The sequence below is a fragment of the Dasypus novemcinctus genome, chromosome 8 (assembly GCF_030445035.2).
Source record: "Dasypus novemcinctus isolate mDasNov1 chromosome 8, mDasNov1.1.hap2, whole genome shotgun sequence".
Lineage (NCBI taxonomy): Eukaryota > Metazoa > Chordata > Mammalia > Cingulata > Dasypodidae > Dasypus > Dasypus novemcinctus.
In genome coordinates this window covers 84,475,615-84,495,321 of record NC_080680.1, presented here as the reverse complement: position 1 = coordinate 84,495,321, position 19,707 = coordinate 84,475,615, and the positions used below count along the sequence as shown (strand labels likewise).

At 46.7% G+C, this 19,707-nt stretch overlaps 1 protein-coding gene across 1 annotated transcript in view; it reads left to right on the top strand.

Annotated features, from left to right (window-relative positions):
- The window catches only part of CFAP77 (cilia and flagella associated protein 77), a 146,621-nt gene that overhangs the window by 102,103 nt on the left and 24,811 nt on the right, over positions 1-19,707 (top strand). The window contains exons 4-5 of the mRNA XM_004475990.4: positions 7,951-8,056; positions 14,268-14,369. Coding sequence (XP_004476047.2) covers positions 7,951-8,056; positions 14,268-14,369 — 208 coding nt within the window. The remainder of the gene's footprint in view (positions 1-7,950; positions 8,057-14,267; positions 14,370-19,707) is intronic.

The window sequence follows — 19,707 nt, the reverse complement described above, 5'->3', positions numbered from 1 at the left end:
AAGCAAAGGGTGATATGATCTGATTTATATCCTGGGTTTTCCCCCATGTTAGACCAGCATCTTTACCATTTTATCCAAGTTAATGAGCCAGAGCAGAATGGGCAAAATGTGTCAGATTTCCTTCAACTAGGTCTTGGGCCATCACTGCTTACAAGGTTTTTTGGTTAATTTTCATGCTCTGAGGCCTGTCTGTCCCAGTAATGAGAACTGCTGGCCAGAGCAGGACACAAAGGCAGTCAGTGGAGGCTGCAGGAGGGCTGCAAAGTAGGGTAGGTTCATGGTGATGTATGCAGTGGGGCTGCTGGGAAGATAGCTTTTCCGTTGTGAATGGCCTCTTGGGGTAGATATTGCAATGTTACACATCTACTGTCATTAGAAAACAAGGCCATAAATTAGGCTGCTCAGAGGCATGGGGTGTGTAATAATTAAGTAATAAAAGTCACCACAGGAGTAAAGGAGTTGGAAAACAAACAGCCTCTGTTTGTAGACGTACTACTGGCTGCCCTGTAAAGAGACCTCTGAAACAAGTGGCATTTCAGAGCCTCTGAAACTCCAGCTCAAAGAGAGCCCTAGAGAAGGCTGGGAGGCCCATGGGGGGCAGCTCAGTCCAGTCCCAAAGAGATCCATGTGGAGAAAGGCAAATCCCCAAGCAGGCTGTACCCAGAGTATAGACAGGTAAGTCTAGGGGAGAGTTGGGGGGAAGGGAGATTTAGGGTCCAGTTCACTTGGTGTTTGTCTCAGGGGCCACAAATTCTAACACCTGGAGAGGGCCCAGCAGCCTAGTAGAGCTAGCCTCCTGGTAAAAGGAATAATAGGGAAGGGTGAGGACTGGGGCTCAAGGGAGCAGTTGATTCTCAGCTCTAGCCAATTATTGCCACATGGGGGATGTAGATCCACATAGTCAGAGCTCCCAAGTTTTCAAGAAAATCTGGAAATTTGGGTTTTTATGTAAAGTTTCCCAATTCTAAAGCATTGGCAACAATTTCAAAGACTTTTTTTTAATATAATTTTTATTTTTTTAGAAAGATACTTAGATTACACAAAATGTTACACACAAAAATATAAGAGATTCCCATATGCCCCACTCCCCATACCTCCCACCCTTCCCCACATTAACAACTTCTTTCAATAGTGTGGTACATACATTACTGCAATTGATGAACACATTTGGAGTGTTGCCACTAAGCATGGAGTATAGTTTGTATTATAGTTTACACTCTCTCCCACTCAATTCTGTAGGTTATGGCAGGATATATAATGGCCTGTTTCTGTCGTTGCACTGTCATTCAGGATAATTCCAAGTCCTGAAAATATCCCTGTATTTTACCTCTTTTTCCCTCTCCCTGCCTTCAGCAACTCCAGTGGCCACTGCTTCTGCCTCAATGTTGTAATTTCTTCCATTGCTAGAATGACAATAAGTCTGTAGTAGAACACCAGTAAGTCCACTCTATTCCATATTTTATTCCCCAATCCTGAGGATTCTGAGATGGTGATGTCCACTCCACCTCTAATTGAAAGGGGGCTTGATCCCATACAACTGATGAATGGGACTCTCTTCAAAGTGTTTTAAGATTGTATGCAGGCCAAACAAAACCCCAGTTTGCAATCACTGGTCCTTAGCTGTATGATCTTGGGGATCATTTCTCCTCTGGGTACCTCCATTTGCTCATTCTGTTGTCTGTGCAATAAGGACACTGGAAGGATCAAAGGTTCTGAACGTTTTTTGGGCACTTGCACCTTGGAAAATCTGGTAAAAGGTGTGGATCCTCTCCCCCGAATACATGTCCTTGCATACCAGCTCAGAGATGGTTGTTTGCAACTTTGAGGGACTGGTGTTCTCCTGAAACCCTTGGCTAAGAGCCCCAAGGCTAGATCGTCTATAAAGCTTAAGATTTAAAACGCTGTACCTGGATGCAGCATCTCCGGCCTGCCCCAGAGCTACTGAACCAGAACATGCCTTTGACAGGAACCCCCAGAAACTCGTGTGCAGTACTATTCAAAGTTTCTTCAGCTGTAAATGACTTTCATGATTTCTAGTCACAAGGACCGATTCTGGACAGAAGTTTCTACTGGCATTTTCCAAAGCGTGGGCCAAGGAATCCCTGTGTATTCATTTCCTGTGGCTGCCATAATAAATCGCCACAAACTTGGTGGCTTGAAACAATAGATAAGTAGTCTTGCACAGTTCTGGAGGCCACAAGTTGGGAATCGAGGTGTCAGCAGGGTGGCTCCCTCCAAAGCGCTAGGGGAGAACCCTCCCTTGCCTCTTCTAGCTGCCAGTGGCTCCAGGCACACCTCGGATGTGACTGCATCACCCCAGTCTCTGCCTCCGTCTTCACAGGGTCTTCTTTGTGCCTGTGTCTGCTCTTCTCGCCTATAAAAACACTCGTCGTCGGATTTAGGGCCCATCCCAGTAACTCAGGATAAATTCTCACCTCAAGATCCTTAACTTAATTACATCTGCAAAGACCCTTTTTCCAAATAAGGTCACAGTCACACGTTCTGGGGGTTAGGGGCCACTGTCCGACCTACTCTACCCTGTATGAGTACTACTTCCTCTATTTGCCAAAATTGCTGTTACTCAGGTGCAACACCCACACCTTCTGAATCAGAACTTCTGGGGATGGGTTCCAGGTGATTCTTATGCACCATAAAATTTGAGAACCTCTGGCCAAAAGAAATGAGAACATGACTAGGGCTGTTCATGAGTAAATGGAAGATTATAAAAAAGACCTCCATTTAGTGGTTTTTTCTTTTCTTTTTCCTTTTTATTATGAAAAATTTCAGACATGCACAAAATTGTAGCAGATAGTATAATACACTCCTGTGATCAGCCCTCATCATCCAGCTTCAACAATTATCAGTACAGACTGCCATATTCTTGTTTCACCTTTTTATTTTATTTTTGATGGAGTTTTTAAAAAAAATCAAATTCTAAAAAACATTTTATTTCACCTATAAACCCTCCAGTATGTATCTCTAAGAATAAAGACTTAAAACAAATAATCACAATATCATTATCATACATGACACAATTTAAGAGTATTTCCTTGATGGCAACTAAAACTCAGACCATATTCAATTTTTCCAAGTTTTCTTAAAAAAATACCTTTTCACTACTAGTATTTTTGAATTGGGATCCAGACAAGGTCCACTCATTGCGTTCAATTGATGTGTTTCTTACGTCAGTTTTAATTTATACCACTTCCTTCTCTTCCCTTTCCTTCAATGGCATTCATTTGCTGAAGTGATCGAGTCATTTGTCCTGTGGAAGATCCCTCATTCTGAACATGGCAGACTATATCTTCATGGTAGTATTTATTAGCATGCATTTCCTATAAACTCATGAATATTAGACCTGGAGCTGCATGTCATATATGGCAGCTTTAGTTCTATGTGGCTGTTGAGCACTTGAAATGTAACTAGTGTTACTGAATTTTACATTTTATGTAATTTTAATTAATTTCAATTCAGATTTAAAAAACTGAATATTTTAAATATCTCATTGATATTTTCATATGGGTTACATGTTGAAATGATAACATTTTGGCTATTTTAGGTTAATAAAATTAGTAAAATTAATTCTGCCTGTTTCTTTTTATTCTTTTTTTTTAGAGATTTATTTTTTATTTCTTTGTGTTCTACAGTCCTATGCTTTTTATTTAAAAATTTTATTCTACTTGCATATATGCAACCTGAAATTTTCCCTTTTAACCACATTCAAGTATCTAATTCAGTACTGTTACATTCATTGTTATGCTACTATCACCACTATACTTTACCAAAACATTTCCATCAACCCAAATAGAAATGCTGTACAATTTAAGCATTAACTCATTTCCCACCTCTACCTGAACCTGTAGTAACCCATACTCCAGGTTCTAATTCTAGGAATTTGTTTATTCTAATTATTTCATATCAGTGAGATAATACAATATTTGTCCCTTTGTGTCTGGCTTATTTCACTCAACCTGATGCCTTTGAATTTCATCCATGGTGTCACACGTATCAGAACTTCATTCCTTTTTTTGGCTGGATAATATTTCATTATACGTAAATAACACATTTTATTTATCCACTCATTGGTTGATGGATACTTGGGTTGCTTCCATCTTTTGACAATTGTGAATCATATTGCTATGAGCATCTGTGAGCTAATATCTGTTCAAGATATTTCAGGTCTTTTGGATATATATCACGTAGTGGGATTGTTGGGTCCTATGGTTATTCTATACTTAACTTTTTGAGAAACCATCAAACTGTCTTCCACAGTTGCTGCACCATTTTATATTCCCACCAACAATGAATGAGTGCTCCTATTTCTCCATATCCTCCTTAATACTTGTAATTTTCTGTTTTTTTTTTCCTTCTTAAGGTAGCCATTTCAGTGGGTGGGAAATGTTATATCATTGTGATTTGCATTTCCCTAATAGCTAATGATGTTGAGCATCTTTTTTTTTATTTTTTATTTTTTTTTATTTTTTATTTTTTTATTTTTATTTTTTTAATTTTTTTATTTTTTATTGACTTTGTAATAATATTACATTAAAAATATATATGTGAGGTCCCATTCAACCCCATCCCCCCACCCCCCCTCTCCCCCCCCCAACAACACTCGTTCCCATCATCATGACACATCCATTGGATTTGGTAAGTACATCTTTGGGCACCTCTGCACCTCATATACATTATACTGGATTTTTTTTGCATTTTCTTTGGAGAAATGTCTATTCAAGTTTTTTGCCCACTTTTTAATTGGGTTGTTAGTCTTTGTTGCTGAGTTGAAGGATTTCTTTATATATTCTGGACATTAGACCCTTATCGGATATGTGGTTTCCATATATTTTCTCCCATTGTTTAGGTTGTCTTTTTGCTTTTGTGACAAAGTCCTTCAATGCACAAAAGTTTATTTTGATGACTTTCTGTGCTTGTACTTTGGGTAAAAGTCTAAGAAACCATTGCCTAACACAAGGTCCTAAAGATGCTTCCTTATGTTTTCTTCTAGAAATTTGATAGTTCTGGTTCTTGTGTTTAAGTCTCTGAGCCCTTTTGATTTGATTTTTGTAATGTGATTTCTTTTGCCTTTAGTCTTACATCTCTACTCATTTCCAAAGTTACTTAGGTCAGCACCTTTTCCTCCTACCCTCTTCATGAGGTTGTTTCATACATTTGTAATACAGGTAGAGTTCACAGTCTGTATTCCTAGCAACCTCCTAAATGATTTTTTTAAAATTTGCATACAGTAAGGTACAATTTTTATGCTGTAAAATACTACGGGTTTTGACAAATGCATAATGTCAAGTAACCATCATTACAGTGACATAAAGAATAGTTTTACTGCTCTAAAAATCCACTGTGCTTTACCTATTTATCCCACCCCACCTCTGGACCCCTTACCCCAAATCCCTGACAACCACTGGTCATTTTATAGTCCCCATAGTTTTTCCTTTTTCAGATCGTATATTTGAAATCATAAAATGTGTAGCCTTTTCAGATGGGCTTATTGGACTTAGCAATATGCACTGAAGATTCCTCCATGTCTTTTTGTGACTTGATAGCTCTTTTTTTTTTTTTAATTTGCTAAATAATATTCCATTGTATGAACATACCACAGTTTGTTAAACCATCCATCTACTGAAGTACATCTTGATTGCTTCCAGTTTGGGCTGAATATGGATAAAGCTGCTATAAACATTGTGAGTTTTCAAAACAATTGGATGAAGACCTAGGAGGGTGATTGCTGAATCATATGGCAAGACTATATTTAGCTTTGTAAGAAACTGCCAAACTGTCTTCCAAAGTAACTGTACCATTTTGTTTTCCCACCAGTAATGAATGAAAGTTCATGTTACTTCACATGCTTGCCAGCATTTGGCATTCAATGTTTTGAATTTTAGCCATTCCACTATATGTGTAACGGTATCTCATGGTTGTTTCAATTTTCAACTCCCCGACAGCAAATGACATTGAACATCTTTTTGTATGCTAATTTGTCACCTATATATCTTCTTTGGTGAGGTGTCTGTTCAGATATTTTGCCCATTTTTAAAAATTGTGTTGTTTGTTTTCTTACTGTTGAGTTTTAAGAGTTCTTTGTATACTTTGAATGAAGAAGTTTTAGATTCTAATAAAATACTTGGTAGGTAGTGCTGCATGCCTCCAATCGATCATTTGGTTCAGCTGCTATCTGCTTTGACCCATCCATTGTAAAGCTCCCCATCAAAGGAAAGCTGTTTTAGCAATCACTGTGAGCATTACATTCGTTATTTCATCAGGATTTGCAAAATAGTGATTCTTTTTCTAAGTCTATCATTCCTCCTGCCTTTTTTGGTTCTAGTTCTTCTATAAAAACTTTTTTTCATCACCTATTTAGTTACCCTAAAATGCAGTTTGTACAGGAAAGGCAGGGAGAAGCTTGACTCTTTGTTTTCACAAAAATGATCTGGTGGCTTAGCAACCTCCAAGCTGACCAAGGAAAGTTTCCTTTTCCCCCTAGTATTATTATGAATTCAGATATAGCTATAGATATGTAGATATAGATATATGTAGATGTGTGTGTATGATGTATTTCAAACTATGGCAGTAATTTTTCTTCTTAATGCCAACTTGTCCCATCTTTGGCCAGTTGGCCCATATATTCTATTGCCGTGCCCTCCAGGAGCCTCTGATGACTTCCTTGCTCCTTGGACAGGGACCTTCCAGGCAAATGTCTCAGACATTTCTCCAATGGATGCTGATTCCTCCCTTTTCTCACACAACAGGTAGCATGTCATGCATATTTTTCTACTCCTTGCCTTTTGCCTTTTTTCTTTATTTTTCCTTAAAAGTACAACCAGGAGATCACTTCATAGTAGCACACAAAGTTCTTCCTCATTCTTTTTTACAGTGGCATAGTGCTCCATTATTTGGATCTACCGCAGTTTCTTCAACAATTCTCCACTGATAGACATTCCACTCCCCGCCCCCCCAGCCTTTTGTATTACAGATAATGTTTCCATGAATTGCCTTGTGCATATTTTATTTCATACTGGTATTTGCTGATAGATTTTTGGGATATGGAATATCCCTAGAAGCTCACTAACTAATGTAGACAACCAATGACTACAGAAAGGGAATCCGGTAACACAATGCTTGCATTTCTATAGTGTCAGGTGGACTGGATGGGCCTGCAGCCTCATAGGTGCCCCTCAAGACTGGCCCCAAACAGTAAATGGGAGGGACTGCTGCCAATGGCATCTGAGGAAGGGTTTGAGTAGCATTCTCTCCTCATATGATGCTCCCAGTCACCTAATGTACCTTCCCTTGTTCCTCTTCTTTTTAAGAACTTTTTGGTCAAAAATATTTGCTGTCAAAAAGCAAAAGCTTAGAGCCAAGGTATGGGCTCCTTCATGTCTTCAAATCCAGGCACCAGAGTTATCTGTGGAGTGTGTGCCTTGGCCAGCAGTTTTGATTTGCTATTTTTCAAAGACAAAGAGATTATGTAATAACAAAGGCATGGAGCTCTGGCCACACGTTTAAAGATTAGGCCTCACCTGGGAACACGCAGTGAAATCCTTGTTGCAGCAGAGCCTTGTGGCTGAGCAGGATTAACTCTCAGCCTTGCCCCTCACTGCTGTGGGACCTTTCCCCCTCCTCTCTAAGATGGGGGATAAAATAGTGCCTTCCAGTGCAGTGACGGACTGGGGCACACAAAACGTTCAGCACAGGAAAGTGCCCGAGGGACTGCAGGCTCCTTGGTGGCAGCAAGACCATTCAGCCCTGGGCCCACCTGCATCCAGTAAATGTTTGTTGAATGAATCACACAAGGCACCTGTTTCTTGCACAGATTTTGAAGGCTGGGAGAGAGCCTTTCACAACTCTGCAGCCTCTGAAAGTTAGGTGGGCACCCGGTGAGGAGAGGGTGACACTGACTTTGCCAAGACCTCAAGCCCTGTCTGGACTTCCCTCTAGGCCTTCAACACCCTTCTTTGATCTGCTGCAGCACCGGTACCAGCAGCTCTGGGTGCAGGAACAGAAGGCCACCCAAAAAGCCATTAAGCTGGAGAAAAAGCAGAAGGTAAATGCAGCCATCCCTCCTGCATGACAAATGGTTGGGGTGGGAGGGGAGAGAGGGCTGACTGGGGGAAAGCTTGAAGATGGACATCTGCAATGCTTGTGGTTGGGGATGAGGATGTGAACCAAGTTGCTTATTGCTCTGCTGACCAGGCACCAGAGAATTTTAGAACTGGAAGGGGTCTTGTCGATTGTCCGGCTCACCTCCATTTAAGCTCTGAGTGTGTAAAGAATAGACTAGCCTGGGTGACTAGTACGTCTGCCCTGTCGTCTCGGAGGCAGGATTAGAGCCCAGCTCTCCTGATCTGCCTACTGGCTCTTGCCACTGAACCGCTGCATCACTTCACACATCAAAAGTCAGACTTTCAAATCACCTGACCTGACCTAGACAGAAGTGTGCCCTGCACTACCTAAAAACAAAAGGCTAATAAGGCAAAGTTAAAAAAGAAAACCCACTCTCAGGAGGGTGCTTTACAGAACACGTTTTTGAAACTTTGGAAATAGATCTTATCTATTAATGACTAGGCCCCATGCTAAACATGTCACAAACATACACGTCACCTCATTTGCACCTCCTAAAAGCCTGCAGTGGGGTTATTATTAAGTTGAGGCTTGGAGAGGCAGCACCTTGCACAGGGAAGTTTGAGTGGAGGTCTGAACTATGTCCAAACCTGTACTCAGGTCCATTGGGTGGACACTGCCAATTTCTAATGATACGAATGTTAGCAACTGACAGGAAGTCAGCTTAGCAAGAGTTTTACCTGGAGAGACATCTTGAGCTGTTAATTTGTGTTGTTGTACACAACTTGAAAATAATAAAATGGTACTTCCTTTAAAATATTCTGAAATTCAGACTTCTGAGAGCACCTCTGGGATCGACCTCCTTACCAGTTGATCCAAACCGATCATCATAAAAATAAGAATTGCTGTATGTTCACGTAGTGCTTTATTGATTTCATTAAGGGCCAGTTTTAGTGCCTCTGATTGTCATACACTTGCAATCCCCACTGTCTCAAAGCCATGCCCAGCATTGAGCACCAGACTGGGTGCACCCCACATTCCTATATCTACTCCTACCAGGAACCCCATGAGGTCAAGACATACCATCTCAATTTGTTTCTTTCAAATAGGGAAACTGAGATGCAGAGAGATTAAGAGGCTTACCAAAGGTGACAGAAGCAGGCCCTGGACCCAGCTGTGTGCAACACCAGAGGCCGGCTCTTCTGGAGAGTGACAGTCGGTGGAATCTGAACCACCAGCTGTTTAATGAGCCCAGCATTGTAATAGCATTTTAAAAGCAGCCCATGACTAGCTTGTTAATGGCTCAAGAGTCAACTTACTATGGTAATGACCAGTTTCAGAGAGAGCATTGCCATTACAAACTGTTTTATAGCTCCATATGATAGCCATGCTTTTTAATTAGCAGCTATTTCACAGCCGCTCAGAGTGTTGACAAATCCAGGAACCCAAGCCCCTGGGGACTGATTTTCTGACTCCAGGAGACTATCTTGTAGTGAGTAGCCCTCTTTTTTTTTTTGAGAATATCCCCTAAGCAGCTAATGTGAGGAATGACTCTCCGAGCACTCATTTGAACCTGGTTGCAACTCCAGCTGTGTGACTTTGAGTGTGTAACCACACTGTTTGGGTGTCAGTTTCTTCACTGGGCAAATAAGGAGGTCCTATGACCAAGGGCTTGCTGTGCTGTGCCTAGCGTATGTATAGCAGGCACTCAGAAAACACTTGAACCAACCACAGCGTTCTCTTCTGCTCTTCGTGAAGACTCTTTGTGGCTGTCAAGTTGTCTTACAAATAGCTGTGAATCTATCAATTGCTGGGGATGGAGGGCTATTGTCAGGGATTGAGAAACAATTTGGGATTTACAAGACTATCTGTTTGCAAGACCAAATTACCACCAGTCAAGGGGAAGCCTGCCTCTTCCTTGGAGTCTGCAAACACCATGGAATGCCCTGAATCTTGGATGGCAGCAACCCCAAATGCAGTTATTGGTAACTGCTACCATTTGGCGAGCCAGACACTTCTCAAAGCTTAGCTTGGAGAACCCTACGCCAATCCTGCATGTTAGGCATCAGTGTTCCATTTCCATAGGCGAGAACTGAGGCTGAGAAAGATCACCTGACTTGCCTGTGTAACCCCAAGTTTGAGGCCCAGTTTTGTAACCCCCGGCTAGACAGCTTCTCTGCTGTTTAAAAAACCTTTTAACCCTTAAACCAGAATGGTTCAAAGATAAAGTTTCAGAACTGTTCTAGAAAGCAGAGAGATAATTGATCCAAAGGACTTGCATGTAATTCATAGACACATTCAATAAAGTAACATAATTGATGAATAAAATTTATCAATAAAAGGGGTTCGATGGAGATAGTAGCATCTTCAAGTTAAATTCAGTTCAGCTTTCATCTGTTGACTGTACTTTGTGTACCGGTGCCATGGTGAGTATTATGTTGTGGGAGACACTGAAAGTTATCTCATTTGAGTCCTGCCCTCAGAGGACAATTGCCTTTAAGGAAAGACAAAGCTTATCCCAGGTGAAACCCAAGGTAGATCCAGGTTTTGTGGAACTAACACAATTTGGAGACCCTATTTAAGAAAAAGTAAGCAAATATCTATTGCTATTACCGTGTTTACAAAACTACAGGGCCCTGTGAGCACGACTAGGGCCCCTTCCAGGATCGGGGGTTAGGAGCCCCGAAGCTCCAGCCATATCAGCTTCACAGAAAATCTGCCTCTGCGTGAAACAACCAGCAAACAGCACAAGGCACATTTATTGCAAATGTTTTTTGAGCTCAGCTCCAGGCCTAGAAAGACTCAACCCGTGGCCCCGTCCCCGAGGACCAGCTACAACAAAGGCCTGTGAAAGAGAGCGATGGTTCAGACGGGGCTGCGGGGTGCTTCACAGCACAGGCTGGGGTGGTAGACGGTCCCTCCAGGAGGGTGTGCGTGGGACTTCAAGCCGCGTGACCCTGGGACAGCTTGGGACCCCATGAGTCTCTTGCCTTTAGAACGGCATAGTAAGTAAGGTGTACATTATAGACAGCCAGCCTGTGCCTGGTGCAGCATAAGAGCTCTGTAAGGTTAGCCACGATGATGATCCGGGGTAAATCCCCAAGACTCCCCCCAGGCCTGTGCTTCCACTCAGCCCCCGGGACCCGCCCAGGAGACTGCAGGAGAGGCGGCGCCTCAGGCCGCTCAGGTTTGCGTCCCAGCTCTGCCCCTTCCGGCTCTGTCTGTGATCAGTCACTAGGAATCTCAGCTTCTTGTCTATAACAAGGGGATAATAACGGCACCTGCCAGGTGGGGGCTCGTGAGACACCTAGCTGAGATCAACACGCTGGAGGGCTGCAGGGCTCCTGGTTGCCTCTCCCCTCCCCCCACTCACCGCGGGCTGCTCTCACCTGGCACGTGGCTCTTGACGCAGAGGAGAGCTGGCGACCGCAAGTTAGCATCTTCAGCCCATCCTTAACTGCCTCCAAGACTGCCCCAGCTGGATGTCTTCTGAGCATCTCAAAACGTGACCCATCCAAAGCCAAACTCCCAATTCCCACCCCAAAACTAACTCCCCTCTGCCTCCCTGCCTTTTCCTTCTCAGAAAATGGCAGTGCCATTTTTTCCAGTTGCTTGAGCCAAAATCCTGAGTCATACCCAACCCTTCTCTTTCCCTCATGCCCCATTGCTGCTGCCTCAGCAATTCCAGGATCTGACTACTACCTACTGCTTCCAAGGTCTTCACTTGAGCTCCAGCCACCTTTATTTCTCACTTGGATCGTTGCATTTGCCTCCTGACTGCTTGCCTAGCACACACCCTTATACTTGCTATGCCTCAGAGACTGTCCCCACCAGGAGCTTTCAAAACCCAGGTCAGATCATGTCATTACTCTGCCTTCCACGAGCTCCCAAAGGCTTCAAGAACCCTACGTGGTCCCACCGCCCCCCGCCCCCAGCCTCTCTGATTCCCCCTCCTACATAAGCCACACTGCCCTCCTTGCTGTTTCTCAAACATGAGCAGTGTGTGCCTACCCCAAGGCCTTTGATTTTGCTGCTCCCCTTTCCAGGAACACTCTCTTCCCAGATGTCCCAATGGCTCCCTCAGCCACCACCTTCAATCTCTCCTCAAACTTTGCTGTAACAGGCAAGGCCTTGCCTGTCCTCCCTGAGATACCGTCTCTTCCTTGGCTGACCTCTTAGCCAGCTATAGTTCTTTTTTTTTAAGCACCTACCACCTGGCATTTTAAAAACTTGATTTCTTTGATTGTTTATTTCTCTCCTAAAGACAGTAGAATGTTAACTCCATGCGTGTGGGGACTTTGTCTTATTCAGTCATATATCCCTAACTCCCAAAACCAAGCCTCAAATGCAGTGAATGCTCAGTAAATATCTTTTGAGTAACTGGGTAAATGGATGCAAGTCAGCTACTCGGCCCTAAGCCTGAGTGTGTAAACCCAATTACTGTTTGCTGCTGAGCTGTGTTATTACTGGGGCAATCAACCAGCCCTGCAGGATGTAGAAATTCATGAAGTGGGAAGTGGATGTGGCTCAACGGATAGAGCATCCGCTTATCACATGGGAGGTCCAGGATTCAGTACCCAGGGCCTCCTGGCCCGTGTGGTGAGCTGGCCCACATGCAGTGCTGCCACATGCAAGGAGTGCCGTGCCACACAGAGATGCCCCCCACGTAGGGGAGCCCCACCCGCCAGGAGTGCGCTCCGCAGGGAGAGCTGCACCATGTGAGAAAAGCGCAGCCCGCCCAGGAATGGCGCTGCACACATGGAGAGCTGATACAGCAAGATGATGCAACAAAAAAGAGACACAGATTCCTGGTGCCTCCTGACAAGAATGCAAGTGGACACAGAAGAACACACAGCAAATGAACACAGAGAGCAGACAATGGGGGGTGGGGTCAGGGGGGAAGGGGTGAGAAATAAATAAAATAAATCTTTAAAAAAAAAAGAAACCCATGAAGGTGATCCTGTCTCCCTATCACTTGGGTACCAGTGCCTGCCAAAACAGTGCCCCTCATCTACACCAGGAGTGGGGCTCCAACACTTCACACTAAGTCTGTAGGTGAAAACAAGGTGAATAGCTCTCCGCTAGAGAGTCTTGAGTTTTGACAAGGATCAAAGCCAAGGGGTCTGTTTTTTTTTTTTTAACATATGAACTAATTTATTTTTTAGGATTTATTTCTCTCTCCTTCCTCATTGTTTTATGCTCACTGTCTGCTCTCTGTGTCTGTTCATTGTGTGCTCATCTTCTTTCTCTTTTTAGGAGGTACCGGGAACCAAACCCGGGAGCATCCCATGTGGGAGGGAGGTGCCTAATTACTTGAGCCACCTCTGCTCCCTGCTTGCTGTGTCTCTCATTGTATTTCCTTGTGTCACTTCATTGTATCATCTCGTTGCATCATCTTGTTGCATCAGCTCACTGAGCCAGCCCATCACATCATCTCACTGTCTTGCTCGTCTTCTTTAGGAGGCACAGAAACCGAACCCGGGACCTCCCATGTGGTAGGCAGGTGCCCAACTGCTTGAGCCACATCCACTTCCCCATGGGTTCTTAAGGAGGTGGTTCTCAGGCTTGACTGTGCATCAAAGTCCCCTGGGTGTGTGTTGAAAATGCACAGTCCATGGCCCCTCCCCAGCTGATTTTGAGGTTGGAGGCTTGGGCCACATGGACTACAGGATTCCAAAGATGGACTTGCTGCATCTGTTAGACAGCTCAGGGCACGCAGTTAAGGAGGAGCAGGCAGGACTTCCTTGGCCTCTGAAATCCCACTGGGATCTCTGCGCTGGGCCCCCAAATCCCTCCCCCACAGGAGGTCCCCTTCCAGGCAGGACCTGCTCCTGAGAAATAGCAACAATCCGTCAAATCAGGCCTTTCTTCATCCAACACTTAGGGAACCTCCTACTAAACGCCAGCCATGTGTTAGCTGGGCAGGAAATGACAAGGTGACTGAGAAACCATCCCTTCCTCCAGGAGGCTGCATTCCCGAAACTGGAACAACAGCTCGGGGCATCCTATGGTCCCTGCCCACGGGCAGTAGCAGGCTGCAGGTGCTGGGAAAGCAGACTTTTGGAGAAGGGCGGGGGTGGGGGCAAAGTGACCCCAAATGTCCCGCTCTCTGCCCTCAGGTCCCTTCATCCTAGCATGGGCTTCTCCAGGTAATCGTGTAACCTTCTTCACCTTTGTGTTTCTCTGCCCTGCAGGTGATCCTGGGGAAGCTGTATGAGACCCGGAGCAGCCAGCTGAGGAAGTACAAGCCGCCTGTGAAGCTGGATGCCCTCTGGCATATGCCCCATTTCCAGAAGGTCAGTCCCACCCTCCATCTGTCCCTTCCTGCGTCCAGGATAGAGTGCCATTTGCCTTGCCCAGTCTTTCCCTGTTACCTCTATGCCAGAGTTCCACCAGCTCCTAAACACCGATTGGTAAAACGACAACGATAATAGCAAAAATTAACTTTTATCGAGCACTTCCTATGTGCCAGGCACTGAGCTAGCACTTCACTTACATTATCCCATTGAATCATCTCACTCTTTGAAGGAGGAGCTGCTGCTATCACCCCCATTTTACAGACGGGAAACTTGCCCAAGGTCTCATTTTTGCTGGTTGCAGCAGACCCTTGGGTTGGACTCGGGTCATCCGATGGCAGCGCGTATGTGTATGTCCACCCCCAGACAGACGCTGTCTGGACCAGACCTCCCTACTACGAGGGCGTTGTCTGATGCGCCAAGTCCCAGACCAGGTCCTTGGGGCTGCCAGGCAGCTGCATGCCCACCAGCGCTAAACCTTCTGCTGGGCAGTGTCCCTGGAGATGGGAGTGACTACCAGGGATGGACAGAGGTGCGTGCGTGCACCCAGACTGACCCAGACAAGGACCCCGGGAATACCTGCTCTGGTATTCATGCAGCCAGGTAGCCCAGCAGCACCTGGGCAGGGCTTCCTTTTCGGCTGCTTTTAGCAGGGAGAGAACAGCATAAGAGCTGGGGGCATTGTGCAGAGGAAGGGAGCTGTGACATCTGGGAACACCAGCTTCGGGGCAGGAGGGGTGCTGCGTGAGCCCAACTCGGGCATGGCCAGCCTTTCTAGCTGGTCCCGGGGGACACGCTTGGCCCCGGGAAGACAGCTGCGTGAAGCACCGTTCCTGGCTAGCCCAGGACCAGCCGCTGTGTTGAGTTAAACTGCAATTTAGACAATGAAGGGGCTGGTGCCTTCCTGAGACTAATGCACTTGAACAAGCTGCCGCGTTTCGCCTGAGAAACCTGCCTTGCCCCCCTTGATGTGGCCTCTCATGTCCTGCCCAAGCGGCCTCCATCAGCATATGTCAGCGACCATTCGCCGCGCCGCCTGTCAGCCCGCGCCGCCGTCACCGAGAACGCGCCGCGTCAGGGAAAGAACAGGACCAGGTGCTGTTCAGGGACTGGGGGCAGGGGTGGCGGGCCACCGAGATGTGATGCAGCAAGAGCTGCGCTTTACAGCTCCTCTCACCCTGGCCCTTGACCTCACGACTCAGCCTCTGTTTCTCTGTCTCTCTCGATTTCCTGCCTTTTTAAACAACATCCCTACTTCCCGCTTCTCTTTCTCACTCAGCAGTTCCCTTCCCAGCCTCCTTTCCCACCCCTTGCTCTGGCACTTTCCACCCTTTGCTGTTTTCTCTCTGGTGTCCATGGGTAGCACAGGCATCCAGGGGCCCAGGACCCACCGCTCCACGGGCTTGAGATGCAGTCCCTGGTGCTCCGCTGGGCAGCTTCGATTCCTAGCCCCTCTCAGCCCCTTCCTCCCTGATGTAGCACCCCCCAAAGCTGTCAAGGCAATGGCCAAAGGAGGGCTCAGGTGGTCCTTCCCTCCACAGAGCGAGGAAAGGGCCTCCTCTCCGTGCACTGCCCACCTCCCCAGGTACCACTGGCATTCCCGTGTCTGCAGCTCCTTGTTGCACACGCCCCTGTAGCCCCATAGTGCCTGGCCCATAATAGGAACTCAAGTGCAGAAATAAAGGAATGAGTTTCACTCTCAAAAGAACAGTCTTGGCTTAGCTGGCCGTGGGTTCTTCCAGGCTTTAGGGTGCTGTTATAAGCAACATCATGAAACCGTAATGATGAGATTTTATTCGATGCCAGGCAGAACAGGTATCATTATCCCCATTGTTCAGATACAGCCACCAAGGACACGTGCCTGCCTCACCCTGTGAATGGCTGAGTCTGGAACCAGGGGTTACTACTTGTTGTCATGGAAACAATGAGAAAGAGTAAAAGTGCAAGTCCTGGTATTTATAAGGTGTTTTTCATCTTTTCTGAGATGTTCACATACTTCTTCATGGGGTTCTTTGGGTTACATGTGCTGGTTGTTTCCCTCGTTCTACCAACAGGAACCTGTAGCCAAGGGAAATGGGCTCGTGCTGGACCTTTGGAGCAGGACTCGTCTCTGGATGCGGTCCTGGACAGCCCAGCTGACACCCTTAGGCCCCCAGGGTGCTGCTGTCACAGAGGCTCAGCCCCCTCCCCGTTGGGAAATAACGACGACGAGTATTTACTGAGCTCTTTTATATGCCAAGCCCCGGGCATGCGTGCCTCATAGATTTCTTGTCCCCAACCTATTGATGTGGAAACTGAGGCTCAAAGAGGTGAAGGAATTAAATTTGGGGCTGCCCCCCACCCCAGGTCCTCTTCTCCATAGCTGTGCAGGACTCCTTCCTCGACCCCCTGCCCTACCCTAGCAGGTACCTCTCTTCAGCACCAAAGGGATCCTTTCTTCCCCTTTCCCTTCCTTATCAACACTGCAGTCAGTTCCTGTCTAAGAGTTGCTGACTGTCTGTCTTCCCTGGTGAAATGGGAGCCACGAGAACCACGTCTGTTGCGTTCTCGTCTCCAGGGGCTCGCACGGTGCCTAGCACGTAGGTGGCCAGGTGAGTGGTCAGCAAAGGTCTGGACCAAACGAAGGAACGATCAGTACAGCCCAGAATGATGGAAGACTTTCAAAGCCCTCCACAGACCTGGTGAAACCCTCCTTCCCAGCGTAAGCGCTGCAGTGCCCACCACTGCTCACGGCCGGAAGAGACGGCCTTTCCTCCCCGTCGGGGCCGCTGCTGGCGCTGCGTGCCATGCGCCAGGAGGGTCTTTGTCTGTGCCTCGTGTCACCGCTGATCCGCTGCCCCCACCCCTCCCCACCCCGGCCCCATTGTGAAGGAAAAAAGCGCTTCCAAAAAAGTTGAACCTGTCACGGTGATGGATAACCTAAATGGACTCTCCCCACTCATGAACAGATGTCGACGCTGAACTCTGTCAGAAATAATTAAACACCTTTCACATGGAAAAGCAGCAGGCAGGGGTGCGGGCGGCCTGCTCCTTGGGCTGGGTCAACGCAGCTGAGCAGGCTGGTTTCTGCACAAGCTCAGCCAGCCCACGAGGGGGGTGCTCCTGTGAAAGGGGCACTTATTTGGGTCGTGAGACAGGGAGGGACCAAGAAGAGGAGAGGAAACCTTCTCTCAGGCCTCGCAGCACCTAGGCAGAGAAAGGGTGCCTAGTGATCCACGCACTTCTTTTCTGGTCCGTGCAACCAGCAATTGCCACAGAACGGCCAGGGCCCCGGAGGGAGGGTCAGCTGACAGCTGGCAAGTGGCTTTCCTGCCAGGGGATTGCTCCTGCGCCTGTCCCTGGGCCTCTCTGAGCCTCTGTTTTCTCCTCTGAAAATGAGGGGATGGGGCTAGTTCCTGAAGATCTCTTCCAACCCAGAATTCTGTGATTCTGAGTTCACTTGTCAAGAAACCATGTGGGAGGAGGCACCCACCCCACCCAAAATAAACCCAGAATGAACTATGTGGGGACAGCTCAGACCCTTCCTCAGCTTTCCCTTTTGGGGCCAGGATGTGCACTCATCATCTCCCAGCCACTGAGTGGGGAATCACTGGGCTTTGGGCCGAAACCCTCTGTGCCCGATGGCATCAGAGCTCTCTCGTGCCCTTCGCCAAGGCGTGACGGCGTCTGAAGGGCAGAGAGAGGCAGCCAGCAGGGAGAGAAAAGAGACGAGGCATGGTATGTCCGTGTGGGGGCGGAGGTGGCAGGGGCACAACCCGAGAGTCAGCCAGGCCTGTGTCCCTCCCTACCTGCCAGGTGGCTTCACCTTTCCGAGACCCCGTTTCCTCTTCTGTAAAGTAGACAGGGTTGCTGGGAGGATTCAATGAGAAGATGTGGCCAGGAGCTTCCGCAGAGCACCTGGCCTGTGGTAACAAGAAATGGCAGCTGCCAGGAGCACGGTCCTGGCTGTGCTTCATCCACTCATTCACTCACAAACCCTCTTCCTGTGCACCTTTGGGAATTGTTCTTGGCACTGGTGATGGGTGACCAACAAGCCAGACTAAATTTATTGTTAATGCCACTGAGCTGTGGGTGACTTGGAAGGAGTGAGATGGCTGGATAGATAGATGACTGGATAGGTAGATGGCCAGACAGGGGAAGTTTGGAGAGACTCCACCCCCAGATGCCCAGTGTTGGCAGACTGAAAACGGTCAGAGACCCCAGCTTCAGCTGGCAGCCCCAAGTCTGGGGAGTGGGGATGATCTGACTGCCTTAAACATAATCACAGCCTGGGCTGGCTGCGCCTTCCTCACATGCCTTTTTGCAGGAACATCCTCAGGGCTCTTCCCTGGCGGGAGACCAGGCATCCAGCTTGCCCGGGACAGCCCTCTTTATTAATTGTGATTATTAATAGCTCCCCCTTTTGCTCTCCAAAGTGGCCCAATCTGAACCACATATTCTCCAGTTACCTAATATTAAGCCATGAAAAGCAGATGGTCTGCCCTTCTATTCAAAAAGACTGCCAAGGATAACAGCCCAAAGACAAAGGACGAGCGCTCCTGAGTGCTTCTGGCCGCGCCAATGACAACGGTGAAAGAGGAGAAACTGTCGATGACGGGGTGGCTAAAGTACATGTTGGTTGATTTATAGAGTGAAATATTATATAGCCATGAAAAATGATTTTGATCTTTACTTATTGACACTTTAATTATATATTGTTGGGTGAAGAAAAGCCTGATAACCGAATAAACCATGTTGTGTGAGCCCATAAGTCTCTACACATGCCGTGCATGGGCTGGGGGAAGAGCAGTGACCTCTGGGGGTGAAGTTTTGGTGGTTTTCACTTTCTCCGATGTTCTTTTCTGAGTTGTTTGTATCTTTATGGTGAGTACATGTAACTTTTGCAAAACTGGTGGTATGGCTATTTAAAAAACAGCAATACAACTCTTCTCCAGAAATAGGGAATCTACATCCTGCCCTGGGTGCTTTTCCCAGTGCTCAAGCCCCCTTTCAGCCAGTTCTTCCTGATGTCTCACTGAGCAGTCACATGCTCCTGGTCAAGCCTAGCCTTTTGGGTTCAGTTTCCATCAACTGTAAAGGTCCCAGGCCAGCACTGCACCCCAACTGTGAAGGCTGCTGCCTTCTAAGTTGTGATCTTTATGGCCAAGTCCATATTATAACTTGGGACCCAAAATCCAATTTCCAAGGGGGGTTTGCCCAAGTGTCTCTCAGTCTCTACTTGAAGGACACTCCAGCCCTCCCCCAGCAACCCCTGTCTGTTTCTGAAGCTCCCGACATCCACTGACATTACATAGTCATTCAGTCACTAAAGTATGAACAAATTGACTATATTTTCATT